The 18482-nt window shown below is 48.2% G+C and overlaps 3 protein-coding genes across 4 annotated transcripts in view; 1 reads left to right on the forward strand and 2 right to left on the reverse strand.

Annotated features, from left to right (window-relative positions):
- POLR3GL (RNA polymerase III subunit GL) overlaps positions 1-17707 on the forward strand; it is a 49593-nt gene extending 31886 nt beyond the window's left edge. Inside the window, exons 4-11 of one of the 2 annotated variants that reach the window (XM_003806186.6) lie at positions 5189-5352; positions 13672-13838; positions 14154-14283; positions 15939-16007; positions 16339-16395; positions 16634-16707; positions 16839-16952; positions 17220-17707. In XM_003806186.6, the coding sequence (XP_003806234.1) occupies positions 13713-13838; positions 14154-14283; positions 15939-16007; positions 16339-16395; positions 16634-16707; positions 16839-16952; positions 17220-17306 (657 nt within the window). In that variant the 5' untranslated portion in view covers positions 5189-5352; positions 13672-13712 and the 3' untranslated portion in view covers positions 17307-17707. Of the gene's footprint in view, positions 1-5188; positions 5353-13671; positions 13839-14153; positions 14284-15938; positions 16008-16338; positions 16396-16633; positions 16708-16838; positions 16953-17219 lie in introns of those variants that run through there. The other variant, XM_034967026.3, reaches the window with a different exon arrangement.
- On the reverse strand, positions 31-3151 carry ANKRD34A (ankyrin repeat domain 34A). The gene is made up of 2 exons (XM_008950996.5): positions 3011-3151; positions 31-2469 (listed from the first exon to the last, which is right to left on the reverse strand). Exon 2 carries the CDS (start codon positions 2347-2349, stop codon positions 859-861), a length of 1491 nt encoding a protein of 496 aa, XP_008949244.2. The 5' UTR covers positions 2350-2469; positions 3011-3151; the 3' UTR covers positions 31-858.
- Positions 2575-5490, reverse strand: LOC134730468 (uncharacterized). The gene is made up of 6 exons (XM_063604736.1): positions 5469-5490; positions 5247-5335; positions 4939-5068; positions 3399-3551; positions 3011-3218; positions 2575-2617 (listed from the first exon to the last, which is right to left on the reverse strand). Exons 1-6 carry the CDS (start codon positions 5488-5490, stop codon positions 2575-2577), a joined length of 645 nt encoding a protein of 214 aa, XP_063460806.1.
- Positions 17708-18482: the final 775 nt, after the last annotated feature.

The following is an 18482-nucleotide window of genomic DNA, read 5'->3' on the forward strand; positions in this document are numbered from 1 at the left end:
CACACCTCCAGGCAGAAGTGACAAAACAGAGACTTCTGAACACATTTATTTGATATGTCAAGTGGAGAGAGGAGTGATTTAGGGTTTCTCCCCACTTCTACCTGTGGGGGTGTTCATAAGCTCAGACAGACAGAAGAGCAGCTTAGAGCCCATGACCCACCCCCTGGGAAAATGAGACAATCTGTTGTAGTTGTTGGAGGAACAGGGTGGGAATAAAAAGCAGGAAGTTGAGAAGTGAAGTTGAGAGCAGTAAAGACAGCAGCAGAACTGAGGCTGGGGGTTGCTGCAGGAACCCCCAAGAAGAGTGAAAAAGATATCCTGAAAAGTGGTTGGGGTTAGAAGCAGGGTGTGAATAAGGAGCCAGGCCTGGAGAAAGAAGCAAGACCTGCAGAATGGGCTGGGATGTTCACGGAGAGAGTGTGCAAAATCATGATAGGCTGTGTTTCAGGGCATACATGGAAAGCAAGGGATTGCTTCTGCAGGAGGGCAAAGACATCGGAGACTGCCCATAAGTAAGGGTTCCCTACTGCTTCTGAACAAATGCAAGAGACTTTAGGACCCTAGCCCTGTGTGTTTATTGATGTGCTGTGCCTGTAGGTCCACAAGTAATCCCATATGCACGTGAAATGACCAGGGCATGAATACATGTGTGTATATACCCAGTAAATAGAGTACTTATTCTTTCTTGCTAATAAGAGTACTGTGCTTATGGACACATGTTTAACCATGTGTGGGTGCACTGTGCACCCATGAGCACATGCAAGAGATCCCTTTGTTCGTGGTGTGTGTGTGAGCTGGTTCTCCCACCTATCCCATTAAGGTCCTAATCCCCACCCTCCTTGGCTCCTCTCACTCCTCTCAGCGCCCTGGCTCCCCAGGCCCACCTAGACTCTGGAAGCCCCCCAGCAGGCGGATCTGCTCAGTCTGCATGGAGTGGCGTCTCACCAATTTGCGCTTGGTCCTGGGAGAGCCTGGCGCCCCGGCATAAGGAGGGGCAGGCAACGAAGGCGCCCGACCTCCGGGTTGTGGGCGAATGTCAGGGATGGGAGGGTGGGGACTGACGTTGAGAGGGGGTAGGAAACCCGGCCGCGTTTGCGAGATGTGGTCCAGGAGCAACGTCCCCGAGCCCCTCCGCTCCAGCAGCCCCGGACTCCGCCTCCGTCCGCTTAGCGGAGATACTGCCCCTGGCAGACTCTCCTGGGACTGGCGCGGAGAGGGAGCCGAGCCGGCTGGAGGGAGGGTCAACGGGGAGGCGCTGTATCGGCGGCGCTCCAGGGACAGGCGGCTGGACTCAGGCGAGTCAGGGCAAAGGTGTCCAGGGGTGTCCAGCTCCACTGGCTCCATGCGGCTCAGTTTCTGCCTCAGCCCTGAAGGGGGACCAGACTCCTGAGCTTCTGGTGCTGTGTTTCGGCGAGAGAGAGGACCCCCGCTAGTCACTTTCTCCGCCCATGGGGGCGGGTCCTCAGGGCCTTCGGTGCTGTGACGTCGGGAAAGACGGGGTCGACCGGTCAGGGTCAGGCCATTGAATTCGGCAGTCAAGCGCTCGATCCCCGGTCTCCCTTCAGTGGGTGGGACTGGTTGAGGAGGGGCCACTAGGCCCCAGGGCTCGGAGTTGAGCCTTTTGAGTGGTTTTGGGGGATGGCGTGGTGGTTTGGGGAGCGGCTCGGAAGGGGATGGGTCATCGGGGGGCTTAGGAAGAGGGAATTCAAATACGTCCCGCTTCTCCTCTTCTTCCTGGGCGCGAGGGGATAACATCCCACGCCCTCCTCCTCCAGCGGTCTGCAGTTGGATTTCCGAAGGCGACGTGCAGACCCCCGGGCTAGGAGAGGCGGGAGCAGGGTCCTCCACCCCTGGGGATGGTGGAGAATTGAGATACTGCCGGGTCTTCTTGGTGCCTGAGGGCGAGGTATCGGTGGTGATGATGATGACCTCCGTGCCCTTGGCCTTGCAGGCGTCCAGCAGTGTGGCAAGGGTCTCGCGGTCCCCGCGGTCCAGGGCGTGGACAAGAGCCGAGGCGCCCGCGTGATCTCGGACTGAGGGGTCTGCGCCGTGGGCAAGGAGCAGCGAGGCCACCGCGGCGCCCCCACCCCCGGCGCAAGCGTGCATGAGCGCCGTGCGCCCTAATCGGTCTGCGATATTGGGGTCCGCGCCTTGTTCCAGGAGGTAGCGTACCATGCGTGCCTTGTTCTGGGGGTCGTCGTAGCGGGCCCGACAGGCTGCCATTAGCGCAGTCTCCCCCTGCGCATCACCCTCATTCACGTAGGCGCCTCCCTCCAGAAGCAAACGGGCCAAGCGTAGCTTACCCTGACCCACCGCTCGAAGAAGAGCGTGGCCCTCGGTGTGCAACATAGCTGCGGCTGGGGCGAGGGCACAGATGGAGCCGAGACTGAGACCTGCCGAGGATGACTAGGGGTATGGGGAGGGGGAGTGGCTGGCAGAGGCCTGAGGTCTCAGTGACGAAGCCGATCCCTGCAAGAGAGACATCTCATTGATAGATTCGGCAGGGAAACTGAGGCACAGATGCAGGGACCCAGCGTGGGGTGGAGGAGACCTTCACGGCATACAGTCCTTCCTCTAACTCATGCCTTTGAGCCGGCCCTTCCCCCGCAGCGCATGCCTGAGGAGGTGGGAAGGGTGCACCCGCACTGAAGGACTAGCGCGCGTGCAAATGCGTTCGTGCACGCGCAGGGATGTCCGCACCCCCACCCTCACCCCATGGCTTATCAGACCTTTCCTCTATCCCCCTTGTCTTATCCACACTTGGGATCCCCCTTTCTAGGATGCTGAACGCCACCCACCCACATACATGCACCCTACAGTCACACATGTATTCTCATTCCTAACCTGTTTTAGCTTGCCACAACCCCAAAAATTGAGTGGGGGGAGGGAAGCAGCCTGCATTTGAGACCTAAAACGGGTGGAGGGAGAATTGGGGGGTTCTATTGCCCCTGCGATGTTCCCCATCACTCCTTGCTCTTTCCCCTCCCAGGCTGTGTGCCCAGATAGATACCTGAATGTCCGCAGAATCTCCGCCTGGCCAGGATTGGGGCCGTGGCCACGGGGCAGCCGAGGTGGCGGAGCCAGTTTCCTGGGGGCCCGCATGGCGTGGAGGGGGGGCACCCGGATTCCCTTGGTGTCAGTATCTGCGCCCCGGCGCCGGATCCTGGTCCCTCCTCCCGGAGCGCCCCGGGCACAGCGCCGGCTCGGGAGGAGAGAAGCTTGGCGGGGGGGGGGGGGGGGGGCGGAGCTCTGCTGTGCTATTTATAGCCTAGTCACTGCGGGTGGGGGCGTCAGGCACCAAACTGCTCCCCCACTCATGCACACATAAACCCTCAAAAACCTAGAGGCTCCAATCCTGACTTCTTTTCTCAGCCGACCTCCCCTCAGCCCCAACAAACCTAAGTGTTCCTTAGGGGACTCCTCCGCGACCCAGACAGGGACCATCATCCAGATTCTTCGCTGAGATTCAGCAGATCCCCATTCTCCGCACTTGGTGTGTTTGTGCGCTCCTGTGCGCCAGACCTGACCTGCCATACACGGCACATGGCACACTGTGTAAGAAAGGTATAGAAAGGCTTTTTGGATCTACAGCCGGTGTCCATACTGTGCAAAGAGAGGCAAGAGATGTGGCTTTCTTCCTGTAGTTTAATTGTGAAGGAGATCACGGTCCAGCCTGGAGTCAGACACAGATACACCCCCGCCCCATCTCTCAAAAACGGAACACCCATCGCAGAGAAACTTGGACCTCAGTTCCCTTATGTAGACCTCTTAGATAAGTATGAGGAAGGTGGATATGGGAGCACTATTAGATAGGGCAAGGGACATTCCCAGGTGCCTCCACCCCGTATTATTGTGGGCAGGGAGATAGGACAGGGGCAGGAAGAAGAGCGAACCTTGTAATACACTCTCTCACATTGCATCTGTTTAATCTCAGTCTTGCTTAGACGTCTTATTTTTTCCGTCTTGCTTGACGATCTCTGTCTGAAACATTCCTTATATCTTCTCTCTTCCTATCTGTCTATTGGTCTCTCACACTGTCTCTGCCTCTCCTTGCCACCTGCCCTGTCTCCATGGTTACCATAGCTTCCATCCACATATTTTAGGAATGAGTTTGTGTCCAGCTGGAAGGCACCAAGGGAAGTGGGAGAAAAAGAAAAATCCTAAGGATTTAAAAAGTTCACTCAGGGTCCTGAGCTAATTCAGAGGCTGGAGGCCCCCCAGATGCAAGATACTGAAAATAATGTTCCCAGGGATGGGAGAGAGAGAGAAATATTTGCAGGAAGCTACCCATTTTTACTAGTTATTTCTTGGACACGTGTCAACTATGTGCCATGTGCTTTACATACACTATTTTCAATCCTCACAACTCTATAAGATAGGAACTATCATCTTCTTGTTACAGATGAGGAAACAGACTTAATAAGGTTAAGCAAGCTCTCCAAAGCTTCACAGCTATGTTTCTGTCCTATGGCAAAGACTGGGCGCTTGCCACTACACCTACAGCCTCCCAGTCTACAGGCCATTTTCTCTGACATCTGGGATGTTCTTCTTGACTAACTCCTTGATTCCATCTCCATTCTGAACCTTTCTCCCTTGTTTCTGCTTTCTGTGAAAATAGGACTCCTCCTTCCACTCTGCTGGCTTTCCCAAGGAGCTCGCAGGAAGTGGAAAGTAGTGGAAAATGCAGAAAAAGCTGGGCTCCTGCCCTGCCTCCCCAACCCTGGTACTCTGATCCCAAATCCTTCCTTTCTCGAACCCTCTGCCCACCTTCTCACAGACACGGCAGCAACCCACAGAAAAACATTTTTAGAAAAGAAGTATCCATTGGTGGTGCTGGAGAGAGGCAGTGTATGATTGAAAGGAAGGCTGGAGTAATGGAGAGACCAAGCTATGAAGCTAGAGTCACAAAAAGACTGATCCCTAAAGAGCAGCTTTTACAGGGGTTCATTTCTCCGTAGGCCCTCTCCTCCTTTGGCCTCTCTGTAGGGGCTCCCTCAACACGGTCCCTCGATGAGATATGAGTGTCACGTTCCCTCGGTGAACTCTCGCCGGCTAGTGGCTCCTTCATCTGGAGTGAGACCGGAAATAAGTGACCCCAGCTGATTCTGCAACCCCCATCTCTCTCTGCGACCCGCTTCGCAAGCTTCGGTTCCGGGCGTACTCGCTCCCTCCCTCCTTCTCTTCCTAGGCTTCAAGAGGGCGGACTTCCCTCCTCGGCTTCTCCTGCATTGGCCGAGAAAACTCACCAATAGGGAGCTCCGGGAGGCGGGCTTAGAACGCCACCGACTTGAGGAACCCCAGTACATTTCAAGTTGGCCGCGGCTTGGGCTCCGCTCTGGGGAGGGGCAGCAGGTAAGGCTTGACCTGGTTCGGTCCGACACTTGCCAAACTTGTTCACCCCGGCCAGGCTGCGAAATAGACAACGCTTTCCGTCAGGTTGTTGGATCAGCCCCCTTCTGGCTCCCTACCGTTTCTCCCCTGGGCTTCCATTTCTGTATTGATTGTATACTAGAGAATGGTAGTTTTCTATCGCGCATGGGGAGAGACATTAAAGCAGAAAACGAGACAGCCTCTTGTATCTGTCTTTGCTATAGCATCAACTTCCCCCTAATCTATTAATATTATCCCAAGAGCCTGACAAACTCCTGTTATCTATGAAGACTAGCTGAAATGCTACCTGTAGTTTTCCTGGGCCGCCTTTCTTGCAAAATGAATTGTTCCCCCGTCTACGATAGCGTTTTGTATATACCTTTATTAGGACACTTAGTGCACTGTCTCTCTTTAACGTTTCTATGTCTTTTAGAATAGAAGGTTTTGTAGGACAGGTGCTAGTAGTTAATATATAGTGCCCAATAAACGTTAGTTAAGTAGAATTGATTTCTGGTAACTAGCACTCTTTTTGGGGAGGCAGAATTTAAACTCCTAACATAACTAGGGAACAATAAAAGACAATACAGTATGTAATTAAGAGCCATTAAATTAGTGGTTCATAATATTAGTGTTTCATAATTGTTTCTACAATCTAGAGAAGGAAGAAAGCAAGGAGAACTGGAATGGTGAGGGGAGGCTTTATGGATCACAATTTCTCAAGTTTGGAAAGGCCCATAGAAATAATGTATTTATTCATTCAACAAATATTTATTGAGCACCTACTATATGCCAGACACAATGCTAAATCATGCTGATCATAGGGAATCCTCTACTAGAGCCATGCATCCTTCTTACAAACCCTATTTAGTAAATTTTTACCCAGCTTCTATGTAAACATCTTTAGTAAGGGAACTCTCTTATCTCTCTTGTAGGTCATTCCATTTTTTGATACCTGTTCTTTAGTCAATATCCAACAGATATTCTAAATAAGAAATATATAGCTAAAGGAAATGCATTCCACACTTCCACTGTAAAAGAGGGAAATATGGCTGGGCACGGTGGCTCATGCCTGTAATCCCAGCACTTTGGGAGGCCGAGGCGGGCAGATCGCCTGAGGTCGGGAGTTGGAGACCAGCCTGACCAACATGGAGAAACTCTGTCTCTACTAAAAATACAAAAATTAGCTGGGCGTGTTGGCGCATGCCTGTAATCCCAGCTACTGGGGAGGCTGAGGCAGGAGAATCATTAGAACCCAGGAGGCGGAGGTTGCAGTGAGCTCAGATCGCACCATTGCACTCCAGCCTGGGCAACAAGAGCAAAACTCCGTCTCAAAAAAAAAAAAAAAAAAAAAAAAAGGGAAATCTGTCCTTTTACAGTGGAATTGGTAGCATTCTTAAAAGCAAGCCATTTCTGGCTGGGCGTGGTGGCTCATGCCTGTAATTCCAGCACTTTGGGAGGCTGAGGTAGGCAGATCACTTTAGCCCAGGAGTTCAAGACCAGTCTAGGCAACATGATAAAACCCTGTCTCTACAAAAACTACAAAAAAAATAGCCAAGCATGGTGTCTCAGGCCTGTAGTTCAGCTGCTCAGGAGGCTGAGGTGGAGGGTTGCTTGAGCTGGAGAAGTCGAGGCTGCAGTGAGCCAAAATTGCCACTGCACTGCACTTCCCAGCCTAAGCGACAGAGCAAGAACCTGTCTCAAAAAAAAAAAAAAAAAAAAAAGAGGCGGGGCGTGATGGCTCATGCCTGTAATCCCAGCACTTTGTGAGGCCGAGGCGGGTGGATCACGAAGTCAGGAGTACAAGACCAGCCTGACCAACATGGAGAAACCCCATCTCTACTAAAAATACAAAAAAAATTAGCCAGGCATGGTGGCGCATGCCTGTAATCCCAGCTACTCGGGGGGCTGAGGCAGGAGAATCACTTGAACCCGGGAGGTGGAGGTTGCGGTGAGCTGAGATTGCGCCATTGCACTCCAGCCTGGACGACAAGAGTGAAACTGTCTCAAAAAAAAAATAATAAAATAAAAAGAACATAAATAAATAAAATGGGTATTTTTAACCATTCATTTATTGTTAGATTGTTTCAGTTATTTCAGAATTTTTGCTACCATAAATAGCTCTTTGATGAATATCCTTTTACTTATATCTGTGACTGTATATCTGTTGATGTCTTTGGAATATATTTTTAAAGTGGGATTGCTGGATTAGGGATATAAACATTTCAAAGGCTGTTGATTTAACTGGACAAATTGCTCCCCTTGAAATATTATGTTTATAGTCTTTCCAGTGAGGTATGAGAGTGTCCATTTGAAAAAAAACTCATGACAGCCTGCTTATTATTTAAATCTTTGTCACTTTCATAGGTGAAGAGTGGTTTTATTGGCCATTCTCTCTCCTTTTTTTTTTTTTTTTTTTTGAGACAGAGTCTTGCTCTGTTGCCCAAGCTGGAGTGCAGTGGTGAGATCTCAGCTCACTGCAACCTCCACCTCCTGTGTTCAAGTGAGTCTCATGCCTCAGCCTCCTGAGTAGCTGGAATTAAAGGTGTGTACCACTGTGCCTGGCTAATTTTTTGTATTTTTAGTAGAGACAGGGTTTCTCTATGTTGCCCAGGCTGGTCATGAACTCCTGGCCTCAAGTGATCTGTCCACCTCAGCCTCCCAAAACCCTGGATTACAGGAGTGAGCCACCATGTCCAGACATGGCCATTCTCTTTGCCAGTTGCCTGTTCATGTCCTTTGCCCATTTTTTCTATTGAGATGATTTTTAAAAATTTGGATTTCCAAGATTTTAAGGGTGTTAATTTCTTGCTTTATTTATTACATGTGTAGCAAATTCTATACATCAGCGTGCCCCAGGCCTCAGTGCCTGGATTTCTTATTTTCTCTGTCCACATCCACTCCTTTAGGGGTCTCACCTAGTCTCATGGTTTGAAGTATTGTTTGTTTGCTGATGCCTCCACTGGAATGAAAGCTCCATTTAAACCCCGTGGGTGCAGCACGTTTTTGTCTGTTTTGCACACTGCTATATCCATAGAATCTAGAACAGTGCCTAGCACACATAGTAAGCACTCAGTAAATATTTGTTGAGTGAAATGATTCTATTATTGTTATTTTTATTCCCATTTTACAGATGAGGAAACAGGTTTAGAGACAATAAATAAATTACCAGAGTTTTGTAGCTAGGAAATTGAACTGGGATTCAAAACCATATTCTTAACCTCTACATGTACTGCCTTCCTTAAATTTGATGTAATTGTTAGTGTTTTTCTGTATGTTTAGTTGAAACCTGCCTCTCAGTAACTTCCACCACAATATATATGTATGAATAATTGGGAATGAGCATAGTGTATATGAGTGTTGTTTGGAGTAAAACAGAGTACAGGGGTAAACTCTCTGGAAAGGTTGATGTTAAGGAGGAGCAGATTGTGACTAGATTATGGGAGACCTTAAGTATCCTCAAGAATTTTAACTCCATCACAATCTTTAATAGCAGAGACTCCCTATAGATTCCTAAGATGAATGGGGTAGATGGATGGTTTATTTCCCAACCTGTATTAAATAAAATTTTGTCTTCTTTTTCCCCTGCATTCTTAGAGGATCACTCATTTAATATGTAGAAATGGTGTCGAATTTGTCTAACCTCAAAGCTCGTGGCCATTTATTGACTCTTCATTGCTTTGCAGTCACAGCAGCTCCTATCTCCACTGCCAGAACTATATCTGTCAAGTGGAAAGATACTTAACCAGCTGGTTAAAATGTTCTCTCGCTTAAAAGGGGCTGAAGACACGGTGACAAATTCTTTTTTTTTTTTTGAGACGGAGTCTCGCTCTGTTGCCCAGGCTGGAGTGCAGTGGCACAATCTTGGCTCACTGCAACCTCTGCCTCCTGATTTCAAGTTATTCTCCTGCCTCGGCCTCCTGAGTAGCTGGGATTACAGGCGTGCACCACCACGCCTGGCTAATTTTTTGTATTTTTAGTAGAGACGGGGTTTCACTTTGTTGGTCAGGCTGGTCTTGAACTCCTGACCTCGTGATCCGCCCACCTCAGCCTCCTAAAGTGCTGGGATTACAAGCATGAGCCACCACGCCCAGCCAACAAATTCTTATTATTTCTCTAGTCTCCATGAGACATCTTCTCTCCCTTAATATGCTCTTTTCAAACAGATTGCAATTTGATATCTTAACCAACAGCCATTGTTTCCTCAATTTTTTTATGGCAGTTGGGCTTGAAACTTCCCAGATTCCTCAGATATACATTTTTCTACCCTCTCCTAGCTACAGATTATTAATCTCATTTAGTATTCTGTTACGACATTTAAATTTTATTTATCTATTTATTGAGACACGGTCTCACTCTGTTGCCCAGACTGGTGCAAAGTGGTGTGATCATAGCTCACTGCAGCCTCGACCACCTGGGCCCAAGTGATCCTTCTGCCCTGGCCTCCCAAAGTGCTGAAATTACCTCCATGAACCACCACACCTGGCCCATTAAAAAAAAATGTTTTTGAGACACAGTCTCGCTCTTTTGCCAGTCTGGAGTGCAGTGGCGCCATCTCGGCTCACTGCAACCTCCACCTCCCGGGTTCAAGCGATTCTCCTGCCTCAGCTTCCTGAGTAGCTGGGACTACAGGCGCACACCACCATGCCCAGCTAATTTTTGTATTTTAGTAGAGATGGGGTTTTGCCATGTTGACCAGGGTGTTCTCGATCCCTTGACCTTGTGATCCACCTGCCTCGGCCTCCCAAAGTGTTGGGATTACAGGCATGAGCCACCATGCCCAGCCAAAAATTTTTAAATTAATATTTTAATGTTGTTATAGTATTCTATTCAGTATAGAAAAAAACAAAGCATACATAACCTGGCTGGGCATGGTGGCTCATGCCTGTAATCCCAGCACTTTGGGAGGCTGAGGCAGGCAGATCACGAGGTCAGGAGTTTGAGTCCAGCCTGGCCAACATGGCAAAACCCCCTCTCTACTAAAAATACAAAAATTAGCTGAGCATGGTGGTGGGTGCCTGTAATCCCAGCTACTCAGGAGGCTGAGGCAGGAGAATTGCTTGAACCCGTAAGGTGGAGGCTGCGGTGAGCCGAGATTGCATCACTGCACCACTCCAGCCTGGGTGACAGAGCAAGACTCTGTCTCAAAAAAAAAAAAAAAAGATACACAACTCTCCCCACCAGAAAAAATTCAAAAAACCCTCATCCTTCAAATTAACCATTGTTAATTTTTGGTACATATCCTTCTATAACAGATTTTTAATTCATATGTGTGTATGCATTTCTGACAGAAGATTACCTTCTACATATTATTTTTAAATATTTTTTTCACCAACTAATCTCTTGGGAATTTTGAATTGCTACTTGATTTTTGTTTTAGCTTTTTGTTTTGAGACAAGGTCTCTGTCACCCAGGGTGAGTGCAGTGACATGATCATGGCTCACTGAATCCTCTTATCTCCCGGGCTGAAGCGATCCTTCCACCTCAGTCTCCCACGTAGCTGGGACTACTGGCATGTGCCACCATGCCTGGCTAATTTTTTTATTTTTTGTAGAGATGGGATCTCACTATGTTGCCCTGGCTGGTCTCAAACTCCTGGACTTAAGTAGTCATCCCACCCCAGCCTCCCAGAGTGCTGGGATTACAGGTGTGAACCACCACGCCCAGCCTCGAGTTTTTTTTGTTTTTGTTTTTGTTTTAATTAATAGATTATATATTTTAGAACAATTTAAGACTTACGGAAAAATTTAGCAGATAGTGCCAAGAGTTCCCATTTGTCCCAGTGCACAGTTTCCCCTATTAACATTGTAGATTGGCCGGCCGCGGTGACTCACGCCTGTAATCCCAGCACTTTGGGAGGCTGAGGCGGGTGGATCACGAGGTCAGGAGTTCGAGACCAACCTGGCCAAGATGGTGAAACCCCGTCTCTACTAAAAATACAAAAACAAATTAGCCGGGCACGGTGGCGGGCTCCTGTAATCCCAACTACTCGGGAGGCTGAGGCAGGAGAATCGCTTGAACCTGGGAGGCGGAATTTGCAGTGAGCCGAGATCGCGCCATTGCACTCCAACCTGGGCTACAGAGGGAGACTCCATCTCAAAAAAAAAAAAAAAAAAAAAAATGCCGGGCGCAGTGGCTCACGCCTGTAATCTAGCACTTTGGGAGGCCGAGGCGGATGGATCACCTGGTCGGGAGGTGGAGACCAGCCTGACCAACATGGAGAAACCCCCTCTGTACTAAAAAAAGTATAAAATTAGCCAGGCGTGGTGGCGCATGCCTGTAATCCCAGGTACTCAGGAGGCTGAGGCAGGAGAATCGCTTGAACCTGGGAGGCGGAATTTGCAGTGAGCCGAGATCGCGCCATTGCACTCCAGCCGGGCAACAAGAGCGAAACTCCATCTCAAAAAAAAAAAAAAAAAAAAAAAAAAAAAGTAGATTCGTATATTTGTTACAATTAATGAATGAATACTGATACATTATTATTAACTAAGGTTGATACTTGATTGACATTTCTTTGGTTTTTACCTATTGTTCTTTTTCTGTACATGAATCCCATTTAGGATTCCACATTATATTTAGTTGTCACGTCTCCTTAGGCTCCTCTTAAGTGTGACGGGTTTCTCAGACTTTACTGTTTTTGATGACTGACAGTTTTGAGGAGTTGGGTATATTGTAGGATGCCTTTCTGCTGGAATTTGTCTGATGTTTTTCTCTTTATTAGTGTGGGGTTATGGGTTTTTAGGAGGATGATCACAGAGGTGAAGTACCATTTTATCATGTAATTTTAAGGGCACATACCGAAAACATGATTTATGAGTACTGATGCTGACCTTGGTCATCTGGTTGAAGTAGTGTTTTTCTGGTCTCTCCACTGTAAAGATATTCCTCCTGATTTCCTAAATTATATTGAATGAGGGCCGGGTGCAGTGGCTCACGCCTGTAATCCCAGCACTTTGGGAGGCCGAGGCAGGCGGATCATGAGATCAGGAGTTCAAGACCAGACTGACCAACATGGTGAAACCCCGTCTCTACTAAAAATACAAAAATTAGCCAGGCTTGGTGGCACATGCCTGTAGTCCCAGCTACTCAGGAAGCTGAGGCAGGAGGATCACTTGAGCCTGGGAGGCAGAGGTTGCAGTGAGCCAAGATTGCACTGCTGCACTCCAGCCTGGGCAACAAAGTGAGACTCTGTCTCAAGAAAAAAAAAAAGAAGACACACATACACACCAAACAACAACAAAACAATTTACAGAGTGAAGTCCTGCACTGGGAGGGGTTTAGACTAGATGACCTCTATAAGGGTCCTCCCAATTCTAAGATTCTATGCTTCCAAGTGGTGTTTAAAAAGATCAATTTGGCCTCTCGCGGTGGCTCATGCCTGTAATCCCAGCACTTTGGGAGGCTGAGACAGTTGGATCACTTGACATAATGAAATCCAGTCTCTTAAAAAAAAAAAAAAAAAAGAGCCAGGCATGGTGGCACACACCTGTAGCTCCAGCTACTTGGGAGGCTAAGGCAGGAGGATCACCTGAGCCCAGGAGGTTGAGGCTGCAGTGAGCCATGATCACACCACGGCACTCCAGCCTGGATGACAGAAAGAGACCCTATCTCAAATAAAATAAAATAAAAAGATCAATTTGATTGTAATGTGTCTTTTCCCCTGGTGTACAATGAAATTGATGACTCATCCCTGTGCTCCCACAGTGCCTGACACACTATCTTTTTCATGGTAGACGATTAATAAATGTTTTGCCGAATGCATTGCATTGGATTGAATTGGGGCCTGGTCGGGTTTGGAAGGCCAGAGATAGAAAGAATTCAAAGGTTATATGTAGAAATGCAGTTTGTGGCTGGGCATAGTGGTTCATGCCTGTAATCCCAGCACTTTGGGAGGCTGAGGCAGGAGGATCTTGAGCCCAGGGGTTCGAGGCTAGAGTGAGCTGTGATTGCACCATTGCACTCAAGCCTGGGTGACAGAGCATCTCTAAAAATAAAAATAAAGAAATGCAGATAGAGATAAACATCAAATTGTCTTAGGGATGTAGAGTTTTGTCCAAAGGTGTCAGCACTTTCTCCTTTGTGCTAAACTATATTGTAATTATCTGACCTGTTTGGGGGACCATGTCTCATTCATGTTTATATTTCCAGAAATTCTCTCTCTGACACTGTGCCTTCTCAGTCAAAATTTGTTGAATGACATTAACTTTTCATGTCCCAGAGATAAAAGATTGAATGTCTTGTACCTCCTTGGCTTCCTGTCCATTCTACTACATTTCTTTTTCTCTTTGTTTTTGTCTTTATTAGGTTTATTCACTGGATCTCTGAATACCCAGGCCCCCTCCACCATGGCCAGCCGGGGTGGGGGCCGGGGTCGTGGCCGGGGCCAGTTGACCTTCAACGTGGAGGCCGTGGGCATTGGGAAAGGGGATGCTTTGCCCCCACCCACCCTGCAGCCTTCTCCACTCTTCCCTGTGAGTCTCTCCACTCCCTTCCCAGACTCTCATGTGCCCCTGGCTGACTGTACATGATTCTGAATTCCTCCTGGACCATCATAAAACCATCCTCGCCTTGGCCCTCTCTCTATACTCCCAATGCACAGGGATGTTTTGCAGGCAAAGAAGTGTCCACCTTTACTTCTCCCCAGCTTTCAAAATAATATGTTACTCCCTCGATTCTCGTTTGGCCCTCTGCTCAGTGGGAGTGTTAGACTAAATTGGGAGGAGGGGTCTTCCTAAATTTGTAGTAGCATTTTCTCCCTGAACTGACCACTGCCCCTGCCTCTTTAGCCCTTGGAGTTCCACCCAGTACCTTTGCCCTCAGGAGAGGAAGGGGAATATGTCCTGGCACTGAAGCAAGAGCTACGAGGAGCCATGAGGCAGCTCCCCTACTTCATCCGGCCAGCTGTCCCCAAGAGAGGTCAGTTGGAATGCTAGCATCATATTCTGAGTGCCTTCCATGGGGAGTGCCCTGTGCTCAGCACCACTGGGGGCCAGAGGGGCACAGGAAGCATACTATCTAACTGGGGAGATCATAATAGTTACCCCTGTATCTGAAATGCATTATAGTATTCATGGTTTGTTTTGAGTCTCATGATAGTCTTGGGACAGCAGGAGGTTAAATATTAAAATCCCATTTCACGTGTATAAGTAGGGGGATGTATTTTCTAAAAAATTATATATTTTTTAATTTTTTGTAAAATAGAGATAGGGTGTCCTTATGTTGTCCAGGCTGGTCTTGAACTTCTGGGCTCAAGAGATTCTCCTGCCTTGGCCTCCCAAAGTGCTGGGATTACAGGCATGAGCCACTGCGCCCAGCAAAGTTTTTAACAATCTGGATATTATAAGCACCAACCAACAAGAGAATACTGAAATCCTGGTTTCTTATTCCCTAGCATACTTTCCACTGCACCACGCTATTTCTTAATATAGCCATGCCTTTGAACTAAGGGACAGAAAAAAAAAAATCATCATGGCCAGGTGCGGTGGCTTACGCCTGTAATGGCCAGCACTTTGGGAGGCTGACATGGGTGGATCACTTGAGGCCAGGAGTTTGAGGCCAGCCTAGCCAATATGGTGAAACCCTGTCTCTACTAAAAATATAAAAATTAGCCAGGCACAGTGGTGTGTGCCTGTGGTCTCAGCTACTCGGGAGGCTGAGGCTGAGGCATGAGAATCGCTTGAACCTGGGAGGTGGAGGTTGCAGTGAGCTGAGATCTTGCCACTGCACTCTAGCCTGGGTGACACAGTAAACCTCTGTCTCAAAAAAAAAAAAAAAAAAAAAAAGGCCAGGTGTGGTGGCTCACACCTAGAATCCCAGCACTTTGGGAGGCTGAGGTGGGCAGATCACGAGGTCAGGAGTTCAAGACCAGCTTGGCCAACATAGTGAAACCCCGTCTCTACAAAAAATACAAAAAAATTAGCCAGGCCTGGTGGCAGATGCCTGTAATCCCAGCTGCTTGGGAGGCTGAGGCAAGAATTGCTTGAACTTGGGAGGCGGAGGTTGCAGTGGGCTGAGATCACGCCACTGCACTCCAGCCCAGGCGACAGTGCGAGATTCTGTCTGAAAAAAAAAAAAAATCGTAATTTTGGGTGGAAAAGGAACAGGTTAGAAGAGTGATAAGGGGCCGGGCGCAGTAATTCACGCCTGTAATCCCAGCACTTTGGGAGGCCGAGGTTGGTGGATCACGAGGTCAGGAGATTGAGACCATCCTGGCCAACATGGTGAAACCCCGTCTCTACTAAAAATACAAAAATTAGCTAGGCGTGGTGGTGTGTGCCTGTAGTCCCAGCTACTCAGGAGACTGAGGCAGGAGAATCGCTTGAACCTGGGAGGTGGAGGTTGCAGTAAGCTGAGATTGTACCACTGCACTCCACCCTGAGGGACAGAGCGAGACTCTGTCTCAAAAAAAAAAAAAAAAAAAGTGATAAGGTCCTCACTGAAGCTGACCCCCTGGGCTCTGGGTTTGGGGTAAGGAAACAGATAACTCCTCAGTATTGAGAGGGCTGGACTCTCAGGAACAGTCCTGTTCTGGGTCTCTGAAGGGATAAAACTTTGACCCTTCCACCCCTCAGATGTGGAGCGTTATTCAGACAAATATCAGATGTCAGGTCCGATTGACAATGCCATCGATTGGAACCCTGGTAGGTGATGGGCCCTTTCATTGACTGCCCTTCTTTCAAATGCATGGGATGCTTCAAGCTATTCCCACCACGCCCATGACCCCACCCCATTCCCCCGATCCAGCATCTGTAAGCTAGAGCCTTAGTTATGGTCCAACACATTCTCAGATTCTACCTGAAAAAGCTATTAAATAGTTCCCACTACTCAGGAGATATCCAAGCCACTGAACAACTTTGACCCAGCCCCTTCCTTCCTCTCCTTTAAAACCCTCACCCCCCTTTAAAACCAGTCAGTATTCACTGGAGACCCCAGGCAGGGTCCTATTGACATTTACATTCCCACTATTCCCAGATTGGCGGCGTCTACCCCGGGAGCTAAAGATCCGAGTGCGGAAGCTACAGAAGGAACGTGAGTGTATCTGGAAAAAAGGAGGGAGAAGAGAGGTTTCCTTCATCAGCCTGAGGGCGGAGGCTGCTGCTGGTCTCACCTTCCATCCCAGTTCCTATACCCAATCTACCAAGTGTTGTTGCTAGATGTCATAGTGGCCACATGAGGGCAGCAGAGTGACATGTTCTTTGCATGAGGATGGGCTATAAAGCTGGCAAAATTTGCTCTCTGAAGGTTTACCTTTTGATCCCTCCACCAGGGATTACAATTCTGCTCCCCAAGAGGCCCCCTAAGACCACAGAAGATAAGGAGGAAACAATACAGAAACTAGAGGTGAGGAGGAAGTGTGCATAGAGACCACCTGAGCCCTGGATCCATTCCCTCTCTCTTGGCCCATGTGTGCCTCAATTTTTCCCTTCTGTGAACTGAACCTGAGTTTCTATTCCTATTCATCCCCACATGAGACCCTGGAGAAGAAGGAAGAAGAAGTAACTTCAGAGGAGGATGAGGAGAAAGAAGAAGAAGAAGAGAAGGAAGAGGAGGAAGAAGAAGAGTATGATGAAGAAGAACACGAAGAGGTGAAGGGGACTCCTTCCACCTTAGTCCCCCTCCCTTTACCCTCTTTATACTAGGGTTGCTCTCCTCAGAGGGTTGGCATGCCAACAGAGATAGTGCCCCCCAGGGTAGGGGCTTCTCTCTACTTCATCTGCCCCCCTTCTACAAACTACAGCTGGAAGAGATGTCTCAGGCCTGGAATGGTGTGACTGAGAGGAAAGGGGTCTGGTACACAGGAAGGAAGGTGAATGCCAAATTGACTTTTACTTTTTTTTTTTTTTCCATTTCAGGAAACTGATTACATCATGTCATATTTTGACAATGGAGAGGACTTTGGTGGTGACAGTGATGACAATATGGACGAGGCTATATACTGAAGAAGGACTCTGGACCCTCGTGTCTTTCTTTAGGATACAGAGAGTAACTGTACCTATTATTTGTTTCTTCAGACAAGCAAATCATTTGGTCAGAGTTCATATAATCTGTCTGTTCCCTGGAGATGGGAATAGAGGATGATGACAGTTTATTTTCTACACTTCCCCTCCTTCCACATTTGTATCACCTTTGCTATCTTGGGGAAAGTGCAAAGGACAAACATCTCAATTGTATGAAGGGAGAAAGGAGAATTGAAAGAAGAACTGGGGTTGTTAGAGCTGAGATGACTGTGCACATACCCCTGCCCAATTTATATAGCTCTTTGTGGAGATAATTAGGGGTGGGAGCAGTTTGAAGGAGTAAGCCTGGTTTTATACTTTTAAATAAAGTGTTTTTATCTGTCTCTCTGTTGTGGGTGAGGTCTGGTGACAGAGGTCTGGAGGAATGAAGGAAATGCTTAACTAAGCCGGGTCTGGTGTGACACACTGGAGGGTTACAGCCCTACAGCCTGCTTGTCCTTTGTCCCTTCCCTTCTACCCCCATGGTGGGACACATATTCACAATCGAGCCCAGCCAAGGAATATTCAAGGCCTCATCTGTAGGGCAATGCAAAGTAAATTGTAGAGAACAGCCTATGCCCCCTGCAGACCAGCTGACTTCTGAGCCTCTGGTCCTCAGGCCACAAGGACATGATTGTGTCTGTTCACACATGTTCACAAGGACATAGGCCCTGTCTTTCCCACACTTGACCTTGATCTTGTCCTTATTTACAAAAAATGATTACAGCTATTTTTGTGGGGAAAGGCAAGAAAACCAGGTATGAGGAGGGAGGAGGAGCTGACTTATTCACCATACTCCCTCCTCTTCCAGACTCTGGAGATGCCACTTTGAAAGGTATGTCTGTGCAGAGCAAGTCCCCCTAAATATCCTGTTCTCCAGTTACAGAAACCAGTGTGTGGCTGAGTTGCAGTTGCAGTTTCTCTTTTGGTTCTTCCCTTTGTGGAATTTAGTTAGCCTTTCTCACTCCCTTTCTTTGGGGGAAGGGAGGTAGGCGGTGTGGTGTTGTTTTACAGGAAGTAAGGAGGGTGGGGAGGAAGGGAGTGACTTAGGGACACTCACAGATCTGAGAGATGCTTTCTCGCCCACAGAGCTCTCCCTTGGGTGAGGTCACTTTCCGA

This window comes from Pan paniscus, chromosome 1 (assembly GCF_029289425.2).
Source record: "Pan paniscus chromosome 1, NHGRI_mPanPan1-v2.0_pri, whole genome shotgun sequence".
In the NCBI taxonomy this organism is placed as follows: Eukaryota; Metazoa; Chordata; class Mammalia; order Primates; family Hominidae; genus Pan; species Pan paniscus.

Coding starts and splice junctions, on each gene's coding strand:
- ANKRD34A (XM_008950996.5), bottom strand. CDS start 2,349: ATGTTGCACACCGAGGGCCACGCTCTTCTTCGAGCGGTGGGTCAGGGT.
- LOC134730468 (XM_063604736.1), bottom strand. CDS start 5,490: ATGGAAGCCCAGGGGAGAAACG. Junction 5,336..5,468: donor GGAAGCCCAGGGGAGAAACG/GTAGGGAGCCAG, acceptor GCCCCTCCCCAG/AGCGGAGCCCAAGCCGCGGC. Junction 3,552..4,938: donor CTACGGAGAAATGAACCCCT/GTAAAAGCTGCT, acceptor TTTCTTACACAG/TGTGCCATGTGCCGTGTATG.